At 27.6% G+C, this 21,855-nt stretch overlaps 1 protein-coding gene across 1 annotated transcript; it reads right to left on the reverse strand.

Moving 5' to 3' along the window:
• Nucleotides 1–343: 343 nt before the first annotated feature.
• Nucleotides 344–20,172, reverse strand: LOC124954068 (diuretic hormone class 2). Its single transcript, XM_047506374.1, has 4 exons — nucleotides 20,070–20,172; nucleotides 3,540–3,661; nucleotides 2,332–2,436; nucleotides 344–2,234 (listed from the first exon to the last, which is right to left on the reverse strand). The coding sequence occupies exons 2-4, from the start codon at nucleotides 3,629–3,631 to the stop codon at nucleotides 2,108–2,110; spliced, it is 324 nt and encodes a 107-aa protein (XP_047362330.1). The 5' UTR covers nucleotides 3,632–3,661; nucleotides 20,070–20,172; the 3' UTR covers nucleotides 344–2,107.
• Nucleotides 20,173–21,855: the final 1,683 nt, after the last annotated feature.

Below are 21,855 nucleotides of genomic sequence, written 5' to 3' on the forward strand. Positions count from 1 at the left end.
GCTCCTTTTCAAAACATATCAGGTATAGTAGTTTTACAAGTTGGGTTTGTAAAGTTTTACGATCTGGGAAAAAAGAATAAAAAAAGAAAAGAATTGACTTAAAATGTCTCGAAAAGAAATATTTTGATGATTTTTAATATCACCTAGGAACTTTTAAGACGATCCTATATATTTCTGTTCTTTTTTTTTGTCCTTTTTTTCTAAGAAGTATCAATAATTATTATAATTTTAATTTATGAAGATACACTTAAATATAAAGAAAGAAATGTTTGAAACTATGCGGATGCATTAGGGCTTTTTTTTTTTTTTATTGAAATGAATAATATTCAGATTAAACACATTTTTGAGTTAAAGTAACATTTATTTAGACGATTTATAGAGGCGAGAAACATGTCTTTGTTACACATATCACAACAAATACTAAACAAATACTTTTTACTTTGTCCTAATAAAAAACGGAAAAGGATCTTTTGTGTGCGACAATTATTTTAGGAGAAAATACATAACTGATAATATATGTAATCTATCTCCGTGTGTTATACATATATATATATATATATACACACACATATATATATATATATATATATATATATATATATATATATATATATATGTAGTAGATCTTGTTGATTCAGAAAATGCATGCTATTGACGAAAGATAAATACGATAAATATCTACAAATGTTACATAATACTGGGGAGAATACGATCGTATGATCTTTTTAATCGACGACATCAAGATATTTAAAAATAAATTGCTTTATATCTCTATTATTTCTAAATCTAAAATGGATCAAAAAACGAGGAACGAAGCTGCTCTCGGAAGTTATATAATTTAATAATAAATATAAATAATATAAATAAATCTATTCAGTGCCGAACAACGATATATTGATATATGGCTAACACTTATGAAAATTGCTAATGATATTTCGTTATATGTCTGTCATACTATGCGCTTAGGTTTGGAGAACAATTTCTAAGCGATTAGATGCATCATGTAATTTAGAAATCATTTCTATTTCGGCCATAGCCGTTTATGTAAACCTAGTTATAATATTATTAAATTTATATCTCTATGGATGATACGGAATTAGTTCAATTCATTATTAATGAAAATAGTAACAATGATGAAGAATTAATATTCGTATTAAGATTGCTGCATCACGTAGAATAAACAATGAGAGTGAAAGCGTTTCGGAAATTTGACGACGATAATAATAAAAATGATGACTCATACAATAATTTTCATGATATTAATATAAATAATGATAGTCGATATAATTTTCGACCATTAATCTTGGAAACCTTTGGTCCGAAACATTCAAAAAATTCAAAGTAGAAACAAAAACAAAATAAAAGAATAAAAAGAAAAAGAAAAAAAAAACAAAATGTTTACAATTTTTTTTTTGAATTTTTTCAAACTACCTCAGTTTGACTCGGGACTATTCGTTCAGGTTCAATTTTTTTGTTGGCACTGAAAGGGATATATATATACATATACATATACATATACATATACATATACATATACATATACATATACATATACATATACATATACATATACTTATACATATACATATACATATACATATACATATATATATACATATACATATACATATACATATACAAACACATTTATCTATATATCTACATGACTAAAGATAAATCATCGTTCGTGTTCTTTGGTAAATTGTATTATAGCGAGCAAAAATTAGGATAACGAAAAAATATCGACTATACTATTAAGGAAAAAAAAGAAAAAGAAAGAAGAAAAGAAAAAACAAATTCTATTCGCGCGCTACGTGTCACGTATTATGTATTAAATAAGAATTAAAATAAATATTATAGATTAGAAATCAAATATCTACAGAAAGAAGAAATATCGCGGAAACGTGCGTCAAAGTGCGAAACATGTAAAATTCTAAAGAAGTCTGACACATTCGTCTGACACATTACGTGAACAAGTACGTTGGACAATGTCGTCATTATTATTATAATTATTATTATTATTATTGTTAATATTATTATTGTTATTATTATTATTATTTGCGTTAGAAGTTCACTTTACATCCTCTTATATTCGACTTATCTATATTTATTCCGAACGGCGCCTTCGTCCTGGACCACCGGCGTAATTCGCGGCTGCGAGACCCATCAAATGTTTCGCTGCTTGAGAACCACTAAATCCACGGCTCAAACCTAAGTCCAGTCCGCGTTTATTGCTAAAAGATAATGTATAAAAGATTAGTTTGATCATCAGAATAAAAAAATATTTTCTGATCGACATGTTTAAATTATATCAATATAACAGATACAGACTTTTCGAGTTCTTGATTTCGCATGATCGAATGACGAAGACGGGCTAGCATATCAAGGAGAGCTTCAGGATCTTCTTCTTCTAATTGATTCCAATAATTTTGTTGTCTGTAAAGCATATAATGAACGGTGATTCGACAGTAAAAATAATAGTAATAATAATAATAATAATAATAATAATAATAATAATAATAATAATAATAATAATAATAATAATAATAATAATAATAATAATAATAATAAAAAGAAATATATAAATTATAATTGGTCGGAGAGAAAGCATCGTTGATAGATCGATTATTTTCTAGTGAGATGCATTCTCTCTCTCTCTCTTTCTATCTATCTTATTGCAATGATAAAGAATGTCTTCGAAATGAACTCGATATTAGTACTTGAAAGACGATAGGTTTCAGACATATTCCTTTAAATAAAATTTACCTCGACTCATTTCTTTTTCTTCATCGATTTTATTGGATGCTTATCTTCAAATCAGTGAATCACTTTAAAAGAGACCATGATGATTTATGGAAAGAAACTGGGTTAAACCATCTATTGCAAACAGACGCGTCTCTCTTTTCTTTTAGTTTATCGTCGAAGGATATCGAATGATCGTCCTACCGGCGAGGCAATCATGATATCCATTAGACGAATTAGCTCAATTGTCACAGTTGTTCGTTATCCATTTACACTATCTTTATTCCTTCTCTTTCTCTTTCTCTCTCTCTCTCTCTCTTTCTATCTCTCTATAAACAATACTTAACCCCTTAACATATAAATAAAACGGAATTTAACGTGCCCGAAAAATACTACAGCGTATATCCTTTCCCTAAAATGGGTTCATTTTAAACAAAACAAAATCGACACACGAGTGAAATAATTGAATAATTTAATAATGTACTGTACGACGTTCACTGGAGACCGTTCCTGACATCTCGGAAACATCAAAGTTTACAATAGCACATGAAATGAACGTCTCCTAGACGTCATTGTATGTCAAGGGGTTAAGAGAAAAGTTATCACTTTCTTTTCTATTTTGTACAGTGGCGAGCAAAAGTTTTTGATCAATTTTAAAAGTCTATTATTCTTTTTCGAGATTTTTCTTTTCTTTTTTTTTTGAAAGCTAATATTATCTTCGAAATTGTATGATTACATGTTTAGTTTTTGTTCACTCAGTATCTATTTGTAAATTTTGTTTAAACTGTAATACTTACGAAAACGGAGCAGCATCCGCCAGAGGACTTGACACCACCATAACGGTGATGGCTATCAGGATCAAACAGGAGATTGCGATTTGTCTCTGCATCTTCGATTAGGGATAAATCGTTCACTTGCCCTAAAAAAAAATTATGCGATTTTATATATATGTGTGTGTGTGTGTATGTATGTATGTATGTACTGAGAAATTTTAATGATAATGTCTTAATATTTGTAAATGTTTATAAATGAAAGACAAAGATTTTTATAAACAAAAGACAAAGAATAATAATCTCAATCGAAATTTTCTTTAGATCTTTTCAGATATTCTATGTTTCTTGAAAAATATTTGTATGCACCCGTAACTAAGCATAAAAAATCGATATATAAATCCATCATGTGCGTTTAGAAAAAAAAAACTAGAAGATCTATATATTTGATATACAAGAAAAATTAGAGATCTATCAAGATCTATGATCTATGATTTTGATAATTATACTAACATACTTCGTCATGAATATACATATGAAAAATTCAACAATTAGATAGATAGATATTCATTGTGTATGAAATTTAATATATATATATATATATATATATATATATATATATATATATATGAGAAAGAGAGATATTAAATAAAAATGAAATATAGAAAATGACAAAACTCGTGCAATGACTAATTTGTATTATAATAATGTACCGAATTGCAATCGATCCAAGTAAAAGAGGTACAAATCGTCATTAATGAGAGAGCAGAGGATAAAAGCAAAATATAATAATCGTTGAAATCATTGAAATGAAAAATGTCTTTGACGAAGCGCCGATTATTTCACGAAATTCATTATGCTTTTATTTATGACTTTTGTGATTTATAATTTGGTAATATTGAACTATCGTATAATAAGAAAAAAATCGATCGAAAATCTTTTTAATTTTAAATTTCATTTATCAAATAATAAGTTGAATTTTAATAGAAAAAAACGTGTTTCCGTTCGATAGTACACGAATGTAAAGTTTTCAAATCTTTAGTTTCAAATAAAGAGTCTTAAATTAAATTGAAACTTAAAAAATATTACCGCATTTTCCGATAAATTATTTATTCGAACATCGAGATTCCCTTAATACATGTGAAAGTATATATTAATTATTTTTCTTATATTATAAATGGCGAATTAAGAAAAAATAATCTAACAATCATCCTTTGTTTTTTCTTTTTTTTCTATTGTCTCATCTTGTCCATATTTCTACATTTAATATGAATAGTATTTAGTAATATTAGGGGAGAACAATAGGTCTTATGATATTTCACACTATTGGTACGATAAGTTTTTAATAATTAACGAAAGGTATAATAGTGTATGTAAGGACAAAGGAATTACAAATGTACCTATATAAATATTTGCATCAGATTAATATTACTCGTAATGTTACATATAAATGCAATATCAATGCGATGAGATACTATAATATATTGAATAAAAAAAATTATTTTTCTGATCTTTTTTTTTATTATGATTTTCTTTTCCTTCTCTTTTAGAATATCATGTTTTTTATTCGGTAGGAGTATATATATATTTATATACATATGTATATATATATTTATATATATATGTATGTATGTATGTATGTATATATACTTAACTCGTTTTCGTGTTACTCGGTTTCGAGTATTTCTTATGTGGACATAAGATTAAGTAAAGGAGGGAGTTAAAAGGAGCAAAGGAGAAAATAGAGTTGTACGAGATGACGGTGAGGAACGAGACAATACGTTTTCCACGTCGTTCAGAAAAGTCATTCCAATGTTTTCAAAAAACCTGCCTAACAAACTATTCAACTCTGTTCTAAGTATCTGAAAGTTCTTTTATAGATTTTAAGTTTTATCCATCGTTTACATACATATGTGAAACTTTTTTCAAATATGGGGTTGACTAAAAGTTCCTAGGTAATTATAAAAATCGATTACTCCTTTTTGAGAACTTTTACGTTTATTTTTATTTTCAGATTATGAAACTACAAGTTTGAATACTTTTTTACAATTTGAATAAAAAAAGGAAAATTAGATTAGAAAGTTTCGAAAAGAGAGTAATTGATTTTTATGATCGTACAAAAACTTTTAGTCCAAACTGTATAAAAGAACGAAATGCGGAGAACTCTTGAATGAATTACAAAAGATTCAATCGATCTCTAATATTTTAATCAAATTTTCGAACATCTTCTTTTCATTTTCAATACTTTTTTTATCGTGTAAAATGTAACACGAATTAAAGAATTTTTCCAACGTACATACTTTTATCGCTCGTTCGATTAGCATTTTATTACGATGCAATCACGTTGGCTTGAATAGATTCGTTGTAGGAGTAGATAATTGGACTCATCGTTCTCGATAATCGATGCTGATGTATATTTATATGTATGTGTATATACGTTTACATACATGTACGCTTATATATATGCAAGAAAGAAATATAAAAAAGAAATTATCTATTTCGGTATAAAAGGAGATCCTATTTTTTTTAGTTCGTTTTTCTTGTAGTAAAAAAAATATTCAGGAAATCTTTATATATAAATATATAATATATAAAAAGTATATTATATATAATACAAATAAAACATTGTATAATTCTATATATATATGTACACAATAATACAGAGTGGGTAATAATTTTGATCACGTTCTTTCTATAGATATAAAGTATTGTTCTCAAAATACGTATAGTATGAATAGGGCTATAATACTAGATCTTCTATTCCTTATTTTAAATAAACAAAAAAAATTTTAATGATTTCATTAAAGTTATCATCTTATTATGAAATAAAAGAAAGAAAGTAAATTTTAAAAATTATTAATAAAATAGATTTTATTATATTGATATTATTGCAATATTTAAATAAATAAAGATTAATGCAAATTTGAAAACGATGCTTTTTTCAAATCTTTACGATTTTTTGTTCCAAAGATATTCGCTTCGAAAAATTTTCATTCATAATTCGTATACACCTGTTGGTAGAAGCAGTAGTAGTAATAGTATTAGTGGTAGTAATAGTAGTAGTAGTAGTAGTAGTAGTAGTAGTAGTAGTAGTAGTAGTAGTAGTAGTAATAGTAGTAGTAGTAGTAGTCGGGTCTCGTAACTTTTCAAAACTTATATAGGTCAGTGTGTCACCGAACAAATTGAATGAAAATTATATATGGGTCAATTTAAATGTCTTTCATTTACATAAGATTATTTCCGAAATTAAAATCATAAGAAATCAAATACCATTTTAAAGATTAGAACTTTCTCTATCTTTTTTGATGTATTGTTAATAATTAATTAAGAATTTGTTATAAACAAATTTGTACTGAAACTAAATTCATTTTATTTTGTTAAAACAATAAATAAATTCAAATTTTCGACTGATTTATAAAATTACATAAATTAATAAATAATTTATCTAAATTATTTTTTTACATATATAATTATTATTTACATATATATATATATATATATATATATATATGTATATATATATATATATATATGTATATCACTGTATATGTATATATGTACCTATATACATCGATGATAAAAGTACGACGAACAAATTATTCCATAATCGAATATTAAGATGCTTTTACACAAACAAGATAACAACGTAGTTTCATCATAGGTTAACGTTAGAACGTTTTGTAACGAAAAAAAGAAAAGGGAGAAAATAAAAAAGAAGAAAAAAGAGAAGAACAACGAGAGGAGGGTGAGAGAACGATGCTATATTTTCATTACCCGACTCTAGCTCGTAACTATTCGACGTGATTCGAAACCATATCAGTTCTTGTATCATATTGCGTGAAATAAAGTTAGAAAATTGTGAATTCGAATTGTCAAACACGTTCCATTTTTATAGGAATAACTGTGTGCTTTCTTTGTATACCTATATAACGCGGAAACTATGATAAAAAATTAAAATGCATGGACCAATTTTTTCTTCTTTTTTTTTATGTATGTTTATGTGTATGTGGTTCTTTTTTTTCATTATAGTCATAGATTTTTCGAAAAACATAAAATGACACTACTTTGATGTACCGAGGACGTACATAGTCAGCAACTCGCAAAAAATTGAATAAGTCACAAATATATGCTTATAATGATATACTCATTGACTATTAATAATAAAGATATGATTTTCAATTGAAAATTACTTCGTAATAATTTGAACATGTAAATTAAAAGCTATTATACATTTAATTTGAAAATCATTTCAACGTAATGGGGTTTCATTGAGTACGTTATACTTTTATCACATGTCGAATTTATCAATAATGTATTTTTCATTGTTAAGGAATTAATAATAAATATTAACTCAATTCTATTTAGAGATTGCAATACATTTGCTATCTTATTTAACACATTGATTAACACATCTTGCGATGTCAAAAAATTTTCTATAGAAAGTATTCGCGATCATGTATACATATATATATATATATATATATATATATATATATATATATATATATATATATATATTTTCCTTTCTTATTGTGTAATAAATTCGAGGGACGAAATATTATTAAAGACATCTATATCGTATCCCATCGGTTAAACCTGAGATTATAATAGTAATACGTTTTACGAGCTGATCCGCACAATTTTCTTACGTTTGTTCAGCCTACGATGACAATATTATAGCTTTTCCTTAACTTACGTTTTGATAAAGAATATTAGTTCTTAGGGAGGATCTCAAGAATTCGACGGGAGGTAGAAAAAAACACACACTGTTATCTTTTTCCTTATCCCATCCCTTATCCCTTTCCTTTCATTTCTTCTCTCTTTCTCTATCTCTCTCTCTCTCTCTTTCACTCTCCCTTTTACACATACACACACACACTTTATATACACTTTTGGCCTTGGTTGTGTTATAACTACGAAGTAAACGAAGTAAATGATAAAAAAAAAGAAAAAAGAAAAAAAATGTGGTGAACGTCCATTTCTAAATAAAAGGGTCAAAATGGTATTGTGCGTAGATTAAGATGAGGGACAAAAAATGTATTTCTGTTTTCAACTGGATCATTCGAAAGAGACGACAAATTCGATATACAAAAATAAGATGAATGAGACTAAAGAAAACAAACGAGATGGAAAGGTGCTTTAGGAAAAACGTTTCTTAAAATGGGGGATCAAAAAAATTGTAGGAATTGTTGAAGTATTTTCTAAGATGTAATAACTTTTAGAAGTTAGTGATATGTGTGTGAAAGTGCGGAAAGAAATCGAAATGGAGAGAGTAAAGGGATTTACGTTCTCAATTAAATTATCGAACGTGGAATTTCGTATCCCACATGATGTGTCTTCCTAACACAACTTATATATTTTTTCTTTCTCTCTTACTCTCGCACTCTCTTTTTTTCCCTTGGTCTCTCCCCCTCTCTATCTCTTTCTTCCTCTCCCTCTCCCCTTTTTTCTTTCACTTTCTCCCCTTTGGGAACATGACGTTCTTGAACACGTGCTACGTGACCACCGAGTTTTCTATATTTTATAAAGTTCCGAGATACATACCAGAAACTTGTGTATGTGTGTGTGTGTGTGTTATGCTTACATACATTTAATACATCGATGATTATATGTATGCTATAATATCTGGAAACTAATGCGTTTCGACTATATTCATAATTAAATGAAAATATTATATGTTCAATTAAATTGATAATATGTATATAAAAATTAATCGAACGCTATATCTAACGGAATATAAATTATACCATGATAACAAAACGCACAATATTGTATATTATCATAATTAGATAGTTCGTGCAGGTGTATGTGAAAAAATACACCTACACCTATTTACTCGTGAAAATGGTCAACGATGTTTCAACTAACAAAATTTTTATTTACTCGAAAAAGAGAAAGAGAAAGACAGAGAGAGAGAGAGAGAGAGAGAGAGAGAAAGAGAGAGCGTGAGAGAGAGAGAGAGAGAGAGAGAGAGAGAGATCGTAAGAACTCTTTTTCTTGATAACTATCAAATGTTATAGATATTTTATGATCGATCGAGTGATTAATATAATGGATAAATATCTCGAAGAGATTAGGAAGATAGATTTAATGAAATATGTATTATTTTTGAGGAAGATGGGAGAGAGATAGGGAGGTAAGTTGGCAGGGGGGTTGGTTAATTAGATTGTTCTTTGATGGGTGGTTTCTCATATGAATATTAATGATATTACTTCCGCAGAGGAAGATAGAAATAATCTCGAAGAATATTTTCCTCGAGGGAGGAAATTACGAAGACAAGAGGTTATAAATTAATTTCTCTCTCTTTCTCTCTTTCTCTCTCTGCTCTGTTTCTGTCTCCCAAAACATGGTGGACCAATACCCTATGAAAAATAAATATATATAATGATCTAGCATTGATAGATAGATGGATGAATCATCTGAGTATTACCAAGACTTTTTTGATTGTTCCTTACTCAATGAAGAATACATGAGTTGTCATATTCGAATAAAAAGCAAGAAAGAAAGAAAGAGAGAAATCTTATGTGACAAAAAGAGAGATAAGATCGTCGATATTTTTAGATCTTTTTTCATATTCTAAGTCAGCTGAAAGCATGATGAAATATATTTATGTACGATGATCAATCGAATAAATACCGAATTCGTAAAAAAAGATAAAAGAAAAAAGGAAAAGAAAGGAAAATCAAGGAAAGATGATTGAGACCAAAGTAATTCATCTAATAAATCGTCTTTTCAAATACTTTTTTGTTTGATGACTTTATGATCAGAATCTTCGGAAGATAAGGACTTGCGAAGATTGAAAGAGATCGATATCGTACTATTTTATAAGAAGGAATTGATCTATCTCGAATTGTTATTATTACAATTTTAATTGAAAGAAATTATATATATATATATATATTTCTTTGTTCATTTACACAGTTCTTAAGCATTAAATGATAAAAAAGTAATTTTGTATGATCTAAAAAAAATAATTACGATGTATTCGTATTATAAACGTTAATAATAATTAATGAGAATTAATTTAATATATCAAACGAAATTTTATCGAAATATTTTTATTAACATTCGTCTATAAATATTAAAATATAATACTTGGATCAATAAACAATATTTAAATCCTTGTACGTTACCCGGATTATTCAAATTTTATTCACCGATTTAGATAACCAAGTATTGGAATATAATAAAATTTGAATTTTGCTATTAACTCTGATAAGAATAATAATAACTATTATTCCAAAACTTTTTCAACGTATATTAGTTATCGAAAAAAATTACGTTATATCGATTTATGCGAAATTTGTTTAGAAAGTCAAGGCTACAATCAATATTTTCGATATAGATTAATCGAATTGCATTTTATATACGTCACAATATGACAGCGTGTTGCCGTCGATAAGTCTTATGAAAGAATAAACGACTTTGAAAAAAAAAAAGAAAAGAAAAAAGAAAGAAAAAACAAATAAATTAAAAATAAGTAAAACGCTTATCTTCGTTGCACGAACGATTTTTTATGGTCAGTTTTACCACGATTTTCTTTTATTTTTTTGTTTCTTTTTTTTTACCCTTTTTATGGTATCATCGTTCGTATAGAACTATAGGATAAATTTGATAGAAAAAAGAATTATGCGTGCGCGTTACCCGTAAAATCTTCTCCGTTATGTTCTAAGATCGAGTAGCTGTCGAGTATAAGAAAATCGTTCGACCGTGTTATCGTTCATCAAATTATATCTAAAATTGGAAGCTTGACCGTTTAACATTAGAGTTACCACGACATCCATTTAAACGCATCGCGTTTATTATCCATGTCGAGTTGCTATCATCCCTACCAAAATGACTCATTAATGTATTCATTAACATGTATGCTATACATATATATACATACATATGTATACGTACATTGAGTTTTATATGAGAAAATTATTTTAAAAAAAAAGGAACAAACATGGATTATCTGATATTTTCATTGAAAATTTATGCTATATATATATATAGCACTATGTAAGTATATATATATATGTATGTATATAAACAAATGAAAATTATTTCAAACTATTAGATAACGCAATAAATATATACAAACTATGTAAAATTATTAAAAAATATACATGAGAAAAATAAATAAGAATATTTCTATAAAATTAATTATAATAACATTTAATTGAACGTTATTCAAATATATTATGTTTTTTTACAGTACTAATCAAAATATTTCGCATAAATAACTCACATTAATGATTTAATCTTTTATATATATATAGTATAAATTTTCAATGAAAATTTCAGACAATCCATATGTTAGTTCCTTTTTTTTTTAATTTTGTTCGAAATGTAAATACAAAATAAAATGTATGTAATCAATATACATATATATATTTATAACCGAATCCTTAATATGTGAATCGATCAGATAATCAAAAAATTTAAATAAAACAGAATTTAAAAAAAAATAATTTTAAATAATTAATTCCCATCCCGTACTTATAGATATATACGAGTGATCCTTATATACATACATGTTTCTTTATCGATAATATTCAAGCGATTTAATAATACTAGTAAAAGTCAATAAACTTGAACGCGCCGGTAGCATATTTTAGTGATAGCAAAGGCGAATGCGATTATAGAATGTTCACGTTAAGTTTTCCGCAAGAAGTAAGCTTTCGAAAGTGTTGACAAACTCGATAAATAAAAAGCTCCTTTCCTCTTTTTTCACCTTTTGCACTCTATACGTAAAATAGCGTTTCTCTTTTGAAAAGAAATCGAGGTTAAAGCCATCGGGATGTATTTGTCACTTTTTCGTAGGATTTTTCATGGAAAACTCTTTCATTCTTTCTCTCTCTCTTTTTCTTTCTCTCTTTCAATCACTCTCTCTCTCTCTCTCTCTCTCTTTCTTTCTTTCTCTCTGTCTCTCTATCTCTCTATTTCTCCATCTCTCTTTATCGTTTTATATCCTTGTGTGTTTAAAGTACAGAAGTAAACTGTAAAATCGTGTTAGTGGCTAAAATCGAAAGGAAATTTTGCCGTTGAAGAGGATGAAAAGGATAAAATAAACTTAGGGAAAACGGAATTTCTTGTTTGTTTGTTTGTTTGTTTGAGAGAGAGAGAGAGAGAGATAAAAAGAGAAAGAATGACTAGAAATATTCGTACATTTTCAAAGCAAAACGATAAGTGCATAGTAACTTATGTAAACGCATCTTCTCTTACATGGCATAAAATTTGTTTCCTTAAATTGGATTGTGTTTACTATATCTTCTGCGTCCATCGCCATTGAAAGTTCTCGGAAACATGGTGAAAATCGTTGGAAAACGTGGCGAGAATTAGAGGCATAAGAATCTCAAGTATTACAGAATTTGGAACATTTTCGAGATAGAGAGATACAGAGAGAAAGAGAGTGATAAAGGGAGAGAGAGAGAGAGAGAGAGAGAGAGAGAGAGAGACGTATGCAAAAAGCTGGAGGCATCTTTCCCCTCTTTAACTTCGTTAAAACAAATGCGTACCTTTATTTTCTCATACTTGTCATTGTCTAAGTTGTTTCAATGCTTTAATAAAGCCTAACATGAAAGAAAATGTTCGAATGGACGTGTTCTATTTAGCAAAAAAACAGAGAGAGAGAGAGAGAGAGAGAGAGAGAGAGAGAGAGAGAGGAAAAAAAAAATTATAAACAGATCATATATCTTCATGGAATACATATTTTCTTATCGCATGATGAGAAAATAAGAAAATATACTATATAGATATATGTCTGTCTATGTGTGTGTGTGTGTGTGTATATATATATATATATATGTATATATGTATGTATATATATAGAGCGTATATTTTGTTTTACGTTAGAATCATCACATGGGAATGATTACACCGAAATCGGATACGAATGAGTGGATGCTATGGAAAATCATAAATATAAGTACGTTCCAGTCTAGTATGATAAATTCAACTTCGTCTTCTATCAAGAATGAAACTTTTTATTACGTTCAATCTATTTTCAATTTTTGAGGACTTTAGAAATGCATTTTTATCAGTACCTCCGTACAATTTCATTTTGATAAATTACGAAAAAAGGAAAAAGTACGTTGAATATCGTAGAAATGAAAATAAAAATGAAAATTTCTAATAATAAAATTTTTATTGAATAATATCAATATTTTTCATCGGTGCTTCCTATCTCTATTTATCTCTCTATCTCTTTCTCTATTTATCTCTCTTTATTTCTGTCTATCTCTCTTTATCTTTCTTTTTTTTTTCTTTTTTATTCTTTCTATGCGGTTTTATTAATAATAAGATTTAATTGCACCGCTTCCGCCTGCGTTCTCTGTTAAATCAAATAACTAGATACTTCCAATTAGAAGTAACTACTTTATTAACCCTGGAATACTTGATTAAGGTTTTCTGGTACCATTGGAAACCGAGTTTCGAGCAAACATTAAGTAAGCTTATTTCTCTCGTTTGCGAACCGTAACGGTGTTCTTAGATTATCGACTTTTATAAGTTCTCATGATTCCCAAGTATTTTATCTTATTTCGATAGAAATATATACGTTAGATTATTATCTTATTCGGTAATCAATAAGACGTAAATTGTGAGATAAAGTTGGTGGAAACATTGGACGTCATGACGTCGTTAAATTTTTATCACCTTATAACGAATATTATACGTCTGACGGGAAATATTTTGTTTCGTTAAGTAAAAATGCAAAAGGCTGTCACTCTGTGAAACTCTACTATAATTTTGTACGCTCGAGTTCTACTGTTCGTTCGTGTTCTAACTTTATAATACCTATCTGGAACACGTTGGTTTCCTTTTCAGTAATATGCGTTAGAACAAATATCAAAAGTGTTGATAAAATTAAACGAGAGAAAGAGGGTGAGAAAAGGAAAAGAAATTAAAACAAAACAAAAAAAAAAGAAGAAGCAGAAGAAAATTTGAATAAGAGTGAGAGAGAGAGAGAGAGAGAGAGAGAGAGAGAAAGAGAGAGAGAGAGAGAGAAGCAAAAATAAAGAAAACTGGAAACGATAGAGCAAGATGATTTTAATTTTCGATGTGAGAACTTTTATTATCTTAATATTCACGTTGCTATACCCAAAAAAAAAAAAAAAGAAAACGAATATCCGCAAAATCATTATTTACAAGATCGAGTTGAGAGTCTTGAACTTCCTTCTATCAGAATCAAGAAATCCTTTGGAATAATACGTTTATCTCGTTATCTCGTTTGCCATCACACAGAAAAGGTAAGATTGGTATTACTCTTATCCGAAGATAATGCTTTCCTTATGAAATTTACTTTACAAGTTATATTCTTACAATGTAAAAGATGACGAAAAGTTTTCATTTTTAGTTAAGAAAAGAAAAATTTGATTAGAAAGCTCTCGTAATAGTCGCAAAGGGAAATCGAGTTTACGTTCATTTTGTTTTTTTTTTCTCTTTCTTCTTCTTTCTTTCTTTCTTTTCTTTTTCATTTTGTTCTGTTTCGTTTTCTTTTTTCTTTGTTTGTTACTTTTCTCTCTCCTTCTTCTTCCTCTTTCACTTCTTCTATTACTCTTTTCGATAAACGAGATAAAACAGCTTTCTTCTTGCTTTAACCATAACGCTATCGTTTTCTATAAAAACGAAGTAGGTAAATGCCATAGATATGGTACCTTGAAATTTGTTCGACGCAGCTGGAACTACATTTTGCGAGAACATAATATGTATGTATGTATGTATGTATATATGCACACGAAAGCAATGGCAACAGGCTTTCAATGTATTCTTCTTGTACACGTTATATAAAGCTCTAAGGTTTCACAGGTATAAGTAAAAAACTTCATAAATATATGTATGTGTGAAGAGAGAGAGAGAGAGAGAGAGAGAGAGAGAGAGAGAGAGAGAGAGAGAGAGAGAGAGAGAGAGAGAGAGAGAGAGAGAGAGAGAGAGAGAGAGAAAGTATTTTATAAAAGGAACGTAAACGTAACAACGTAGGAAAAGGAACTTGAATGAAAAGTTGTATCTATTTCTTTTCATTTATAGTCTCGATTGATTTCTCTATAGCTATAAATCGATATTTTGCAATGGCCTATTTTACGGGTAAGCTTCTCGTCACGATATTTCTAATGTATTCTAAAGATCATCTAAATAAAAAAAGGAAAGAAAAAAATATACATATATAATGTAAAAAAGAATCTATAATATAATAAAAATCTTGTCTATATATATATATATATATAAGTGTATGTCTGTGTGTATGTTTATTATTATAACCTATTATAAATTTTTAACGAAACAATCGATTCGTGAAAAATTATAATAATAATTATTATTATAATAATAATTATAATTATATAATAGAAAAATTATAATAATAATTATAATTATATAATAGAAAAATTATAATAATAATTATTATTATTATATGCTCGTAATAAAAATTATTCATTTAAAAACTTACTGTTAAAAAAAATATATATATATATATATATAGACAAGATTTAAAATCAATAACTTTTGTTATGTGAATAATAATAATTATAATGATTGTAATGAATCGATCGTTTCTTTAAAAAATTTGTTTCAATGATCTATCGAAAGATTTTTTATATTAGTAAACACATATCTGATATTTGTCTTGTATATAATAGAACAAACATTATTTACTCAAGTATGATATTGATCGATACGAACGTGTTGCTGTCTCACGCATAATTTTATGGACATAATAAATTAAATATCGTTCACGTTAGTTAGATCATTCACTAAAACGTGATTAAAATTAAACGAATATCTATAAGCGGACAAAGGTTTTTGCACGTGTGCTCTAATATAACTTGAACTTCGATATTTCGCATAAATAGTTATTGTCTTTACTTATAGAACTATCAGCGAATTTTAAACTGTGACAAGAGTTAGAATGAAAGAGAGTGAGAGAATTAGAGAAAGATAGAATATTTTTATATCGTAGCCAAGACTTTCTTAATAATACAATCTATTTCGTTGAAAAATGTTACGAACTATTATAATAAATTTTAATTTGACGAGATGTCTCTAATTCTATTAGTTTGTTATTTTTTCTTTCTCTCTTCCTCTCCCTCTCTCTCTCCCACTCTCCTTTTATTTCTCTTTCTCTATACGATTTATTCATTATTGAAAATATATCTTTTGAAATAAAATGATTTTCTCATGAATTTGTAATATATATTTTTATATATATATATATATATTTTTTTTTTCTAATATCGTTAGTAATCTTCTAAATGAATGAATTTAAGAATTTTAATATCCATATTATATCATGTTCAAAAAGAGATTAAACGAAATTTTCGTTCATTATCGAATCGAAAAGATATTATCAGACAATAAATCTGTGAAGTATTTTACGCGACATGGAATCGAATAGATAGTTCGTAAATTGTTTTCTATCAGTGACAGAGTTAATTTCACTTTAATACAACGTTTATTTAAATTGTTATCCGTATTTGCAATCTCGCTTTTCGCTTTTGCGTAACCTTCTATATATATATATATATATATATATATATATATATATATATATATATATATATATATATATATCTATATTTACTACATATGTAGATATATGTAGATATTTGTAGTTGATACTTGTTTTCACACATTGCCTCTTTTACTGCCAGGTAAATAATATAAAAATTGTAACTCGCGTTTTATTAGTCAAAAGCTTTTTTATATAATTCACATATCGTTTATCTTTCATGATATTTTGACTAATTGAAATAGTTATTCTATGGTTTCTTAAATTAATACAAAATATAATATATAATAGATCGATAAATATAGAAAAAATAAATAAAGAAATAAATTAATAAAAGTACTCAAATAAATTATTCTATAATTATTGTAAGAGAGAGAGAGAGAGAGAGAGAGAGAGAGAGAGAGAGAGAGAGAGAGAGAGAGAGAGAGAGAGAGGGGGGGGAGAGAGGGAGATCCTATATCGGTATATAATGTATATTCTTGTAAATTAGAATTCATATCAGTTCACTGATATCTAATCTCTCTACTACGATATGCGATTTGCTAACTATCATAAAATATAATTGTTATTACGCGTTTAAATCAACGTGCAAATAGATAGATACGAGTTTTCCCCTTTTGCCAATGGGTATAGTTTAACAATAAAAAACGAATATTCTATAAATTTTTATGACGATAAATTATTATCATCGATTTCACTTTGAAAAACTTGGAATAAAATATTTTATCTATTTTTGTTTGCATAATGTTCTTTTCTAAAGAAATTCTTTGATAAAAAAGAAAGAAGAAGAAAAGAAATTAGAAAAATATTATTATAATATTTTTTCTTCGATCTATCTCTACCAACATTTATAACGAGTCCCGAACATTCATAATGAGTATAGAATTTCTTATGGATATTTCTTTAAACTCATTAAACACATTTTCTACTTTGATAGATCGTCTAACCGGTGTTAAATATCCTTTTTGCCTTTCACTGTTACTACTCTCCTAGCGATGAAGAATATAGTTATATGTTTTAGAGAACAACGGGACAATTTTCTTTTTAATTAATACCATTAATCTTCAAAGCCTCAGTTGCAACGAGTTATTCGATGCATTCTTTTGAAACTTGAGTTTTCTAAAAGAAATATTTGAAATATTACGATATTTTAGCAGCTCTTCTGATATAATTTAAAACGTTACTCTCTATTCATTTTTTTCGGAAGCATTGATTTTCTATTTTATTTATTTATTTATTTATCTTTTTTTTTATTATCTACAACAAAATCTATAAAAGATAGAAGTCGTCGTTCCAGTGCACAATATGCCACCGGTTGCACATTCGATGAAGTAAAGCATGTATTTATGAATTAATCGTATTTTGAATCATTCTCGTGTTCTGGATAATATACAAACGTAGTATGTTCTCTTAATATCGAACAAAAGATATCGTTAGCGTTTATAATAGCTATAGGTCCCGTAACGAACTATTCTTTTCTTCTAAGTCTATTCTTTTTTTTTTCTTCTTTTTTTTTAATACTTAATATCAGATTATTTTTCTTTTCGTTCAATTACAATCACACTGATTTTCTTCGTAAAAAAAAAATATATTTCTATTATTCCAATAATAATAATCATAATCATAATAATCATAATAATAATCATAATAATAATAATAATAATAATAATAATAATAATAATAATAATAATAATAATAATAATAATAATAATAATAATAATAATAATGACAATAAATTAAATAGTATATTAAACATAATAATAGTAATACCAATATTAATACCACTACTAATAAGAATATTATTAATAATAATAATAAGAAGAAAAAGAATATTAAGAATAATAATAATAATAATAATAATAATAATAATAATAATAATAATAATAATAATAATAATAATAATAATAATGATGGTCCACTTTAACAACAATGGTTCGAACAATTATGGAGTTCAATGAGTTCACGATACTCGACATGGCGTAATAGCATTGTTACTAATTATTGTTAGCACTGCAATCGTCCTACGTAATATACATACGTAGATATCTAGATACATATACACGTATATATGTAGATATGTCATATGCATTGACTGGAGCGGCATTTAAAGTTCGTCCGTTTACACGCGCTTGTTTCACTTGTCGACGAAAGCTTGACGGATACTACTGAACCACTTTTATTCAAACATCAAAAATATAAAAATCTCAAAAAGCGATGAAAAATTCTCATGTTCATTATATACGTCAAAAAAAACTTTGACAAATTAGGAAAGGTAAAAAATATTTCAATAGAAAAATTTTAAACGATCGTAAAACATTTTCTTTCTTTCCTCATAGTTTTTTCTCGCCGTTTTCTCTCTCCTCTTTTCGATTACTTCGTTTACGCCGAACATTTTATCTTTCTTTTTCTTTTTTTTTTTTTTTTTTTTTTTTACAGAAATGAAATCTTCAGCGAGGATATCGACGCGAATGAGAAACGATTGAATTAGGTATCTCGATCGTCCTTAACGAGTCTCGATGTGATTCGATGATTTAGTAAAAAAAAATGTTCATCCTCAAAGTGATTAAGTTATTTATTTTTAAAAGAGAAAAAAAAATCGTATTACTACAGAGAGAGAGAGAGAGAGAGAGAGAGAGAGAGAGAGAGAAAGAAAGAAAGAGAAAAAGAAAGTGTATAATACTACAGAAAAAGAGAAGTGACTCGTTTCTCTGTTTTTATTCGGCTCGTAACATACTACGAAAGTGTCTACTTATTTTACGATTGCCATAATAGTAGGACAATAAAATTGTCAAGACTATTAACTATAGGATACAATCTAACATTTTATCGAGTTTATTCGAAAAAACAGAATAAAATGAATAAGCAGATAGTAAAAAAAAGAAAATAAATAAATAATTACATAGAAAATTGATTAAACAATTTTCATCTATGTCAATGTGAATAAAAATGGAATGATTTTCGAAAAAGAAAAAAAGAAAAAAAGAAAAAAGAACGATTATCAAACGTACACAATACGTACGCGAAATATCGGATTTATAAGGAATAATTTTTGCAACGTTATCCCTTACCTCGATTTGAGAATAAATCTTCGTAATGAAACTTTTAAAGAATAACGTCGTAGAACACGTGATAGAGTAGCCGTAGTTGTTCACCGACGGATGCGGTTCTTCTGCGGTCGAGAGAATCCCGCGTCCCGTTTATATAAGCCGAGAACTTAGCGACTCTCCTGATCGCTATCCCCACCATACTAGTACTGTCGTCCAATCAAATGCCTACTCCTCTCTTCCTCTTCCAAGAGCAACCCTCTCTCTGTGTTAACCTCCGCAATTCTACCACCCCATACGAACTTGAACGCGATCACCAACACGTTCGCGAATCCGAACTAGGCTACCAGTATCTCTTTGCGTTGCTCCTGACACCCATGAATGCATTTATTCTCTAACGCCCACGCATCATTTCTCTCTTTCTCTCTCTCTTTCTCTTTTTCTCAATTTCTCTCTCTCTCTCTCTCTCTCTCTTTCTCTCTTTCTCTCTTTCTCTCTGTCTGTCTAACTCCATCTCTGTCTTTTTCCATGATTCATGGTTGTCACAATGCTGCTGCATCGTGACATCAATCGAGAGAACGGGCAACAATTGACATGAAAGAAAATCGTACATATGTATGTATTTAATTATTTTTATACATTTTTTCCACGCGATAACATTAATTTTTTTATTTGCACTTTTTTTTTCCTTTACCTTTTTTCCTTTTTCTCAAGATTTCATTCACATAAATGTTAAGTTTATATAAATGTTTATGGGATAAAGAAGGAATCAAATGAACTTTGTAATATTACGATCTTTATTATTGTTGTTATTATTATTATTATTTTTATTTTTATTTTTATTTTTATTTTTATTTTTATTTTTATTTTTATTACTGTTAAAGTACAATTTACATTTTTGTCATGATTTTTTTTTATATGTATATCTTCGAATACTGTATTTCATTCACGATAGCACAACAATTAAAATTATATTTTTAACACGTTGTGAAATTATACATGTATGAATGTATAACATTACAGAAGCATTATCGTACTTCATTGTTGCTTGTCAATTTTTATTGTCGGTGTCGATATTTTTTCAAATCCATTTCAATCCATTGTTGCGACAATCCCAATTAAACATGTCATATTTATTCTCATGAAAGAAAATTATCCTTTCTCAGAAATTAATATTCCTTTTTCAACATACTTTTCTCAAGAGAATTTTGAATATTTGATGTGCGATTTATTTTACTTATATATGTCATTCTTTCTCCGAGACGACCATTTAAACACTTTTCTTACTTAAAATTCTTCGATAAGCTTTCACGTGTATACTTTCTTATTAAAGTACGTTGCACAACAAAGGTTACGAGTTTTGGTCCACTTGTTGCATTTTTTCTGTTTTCTTTTTTCTTTTTTCTTTTTTCTTTTTTCTTAACTACTCTCTCACGACAACTTTTTCTTCCCCAAAGTATTTATTTTTCTGAAGTTTCTTTAACATGACTTATTTATCATACTTGTAATGAATTTTATAATTGTTTAATTACGGTACTACGCTACCATAGACTTGTTTCTATTCAATAAACTTGAAATCTCCGAAGATGATTTTCCTTCATTGTAACATTTAAATATTAATTTTTTTTTCGTTGTAAACACTTGATTATCTTTTCCGACTTATTTTACATCGATTATTTAACTTGTTACAATGCAATTATAGCATAATATGAAAAATCTAAATTAATTAGAATTATAAAAAAGTTCAACATTAATCTTATATACCTTTCTAAGATCTTATTCGAAGATCTATTCGTTTATAATTTTCACG

This window comes from Vespa velutina, chromosome 14 (genome assembly GCF_912470025.1).
Source record: "Vespa velutina chromosome 14, iVesVel2.1, whole genome shotgun sequence".
In the NCBI taxonomy this organism is placed as follows: Eukaryota; Metazoa; Arthropoda; class Insecta; order Hymenoptera; family Vespidae; genus Vespa; species Vespa velutina.

Bases quoted from the DNA above. Each gene is read 5' to 3' on its own strand.
- LOC124954068 (XM_047506374.1), bottom strand. From the start codon at position 3,631: ATGCAGAGACAAATCGCAATCTCCTGTTTGATCCTGATAGCCATCACC. The intron at 2,437-3,539 runs GTAAGTATTACA...TATGCTTTACAG, and splicing joins GCGGATGCTGCTCCGTTTTC to ACAACAAAATTATTGGAATC. The intron at 2,235-2,331 runs GTCTGTATCTGT...ATTATCTTTTAG, and splicing joins CGAAATCAAGAACTCGAAAA to CAATAAACGCGGACTGGACT.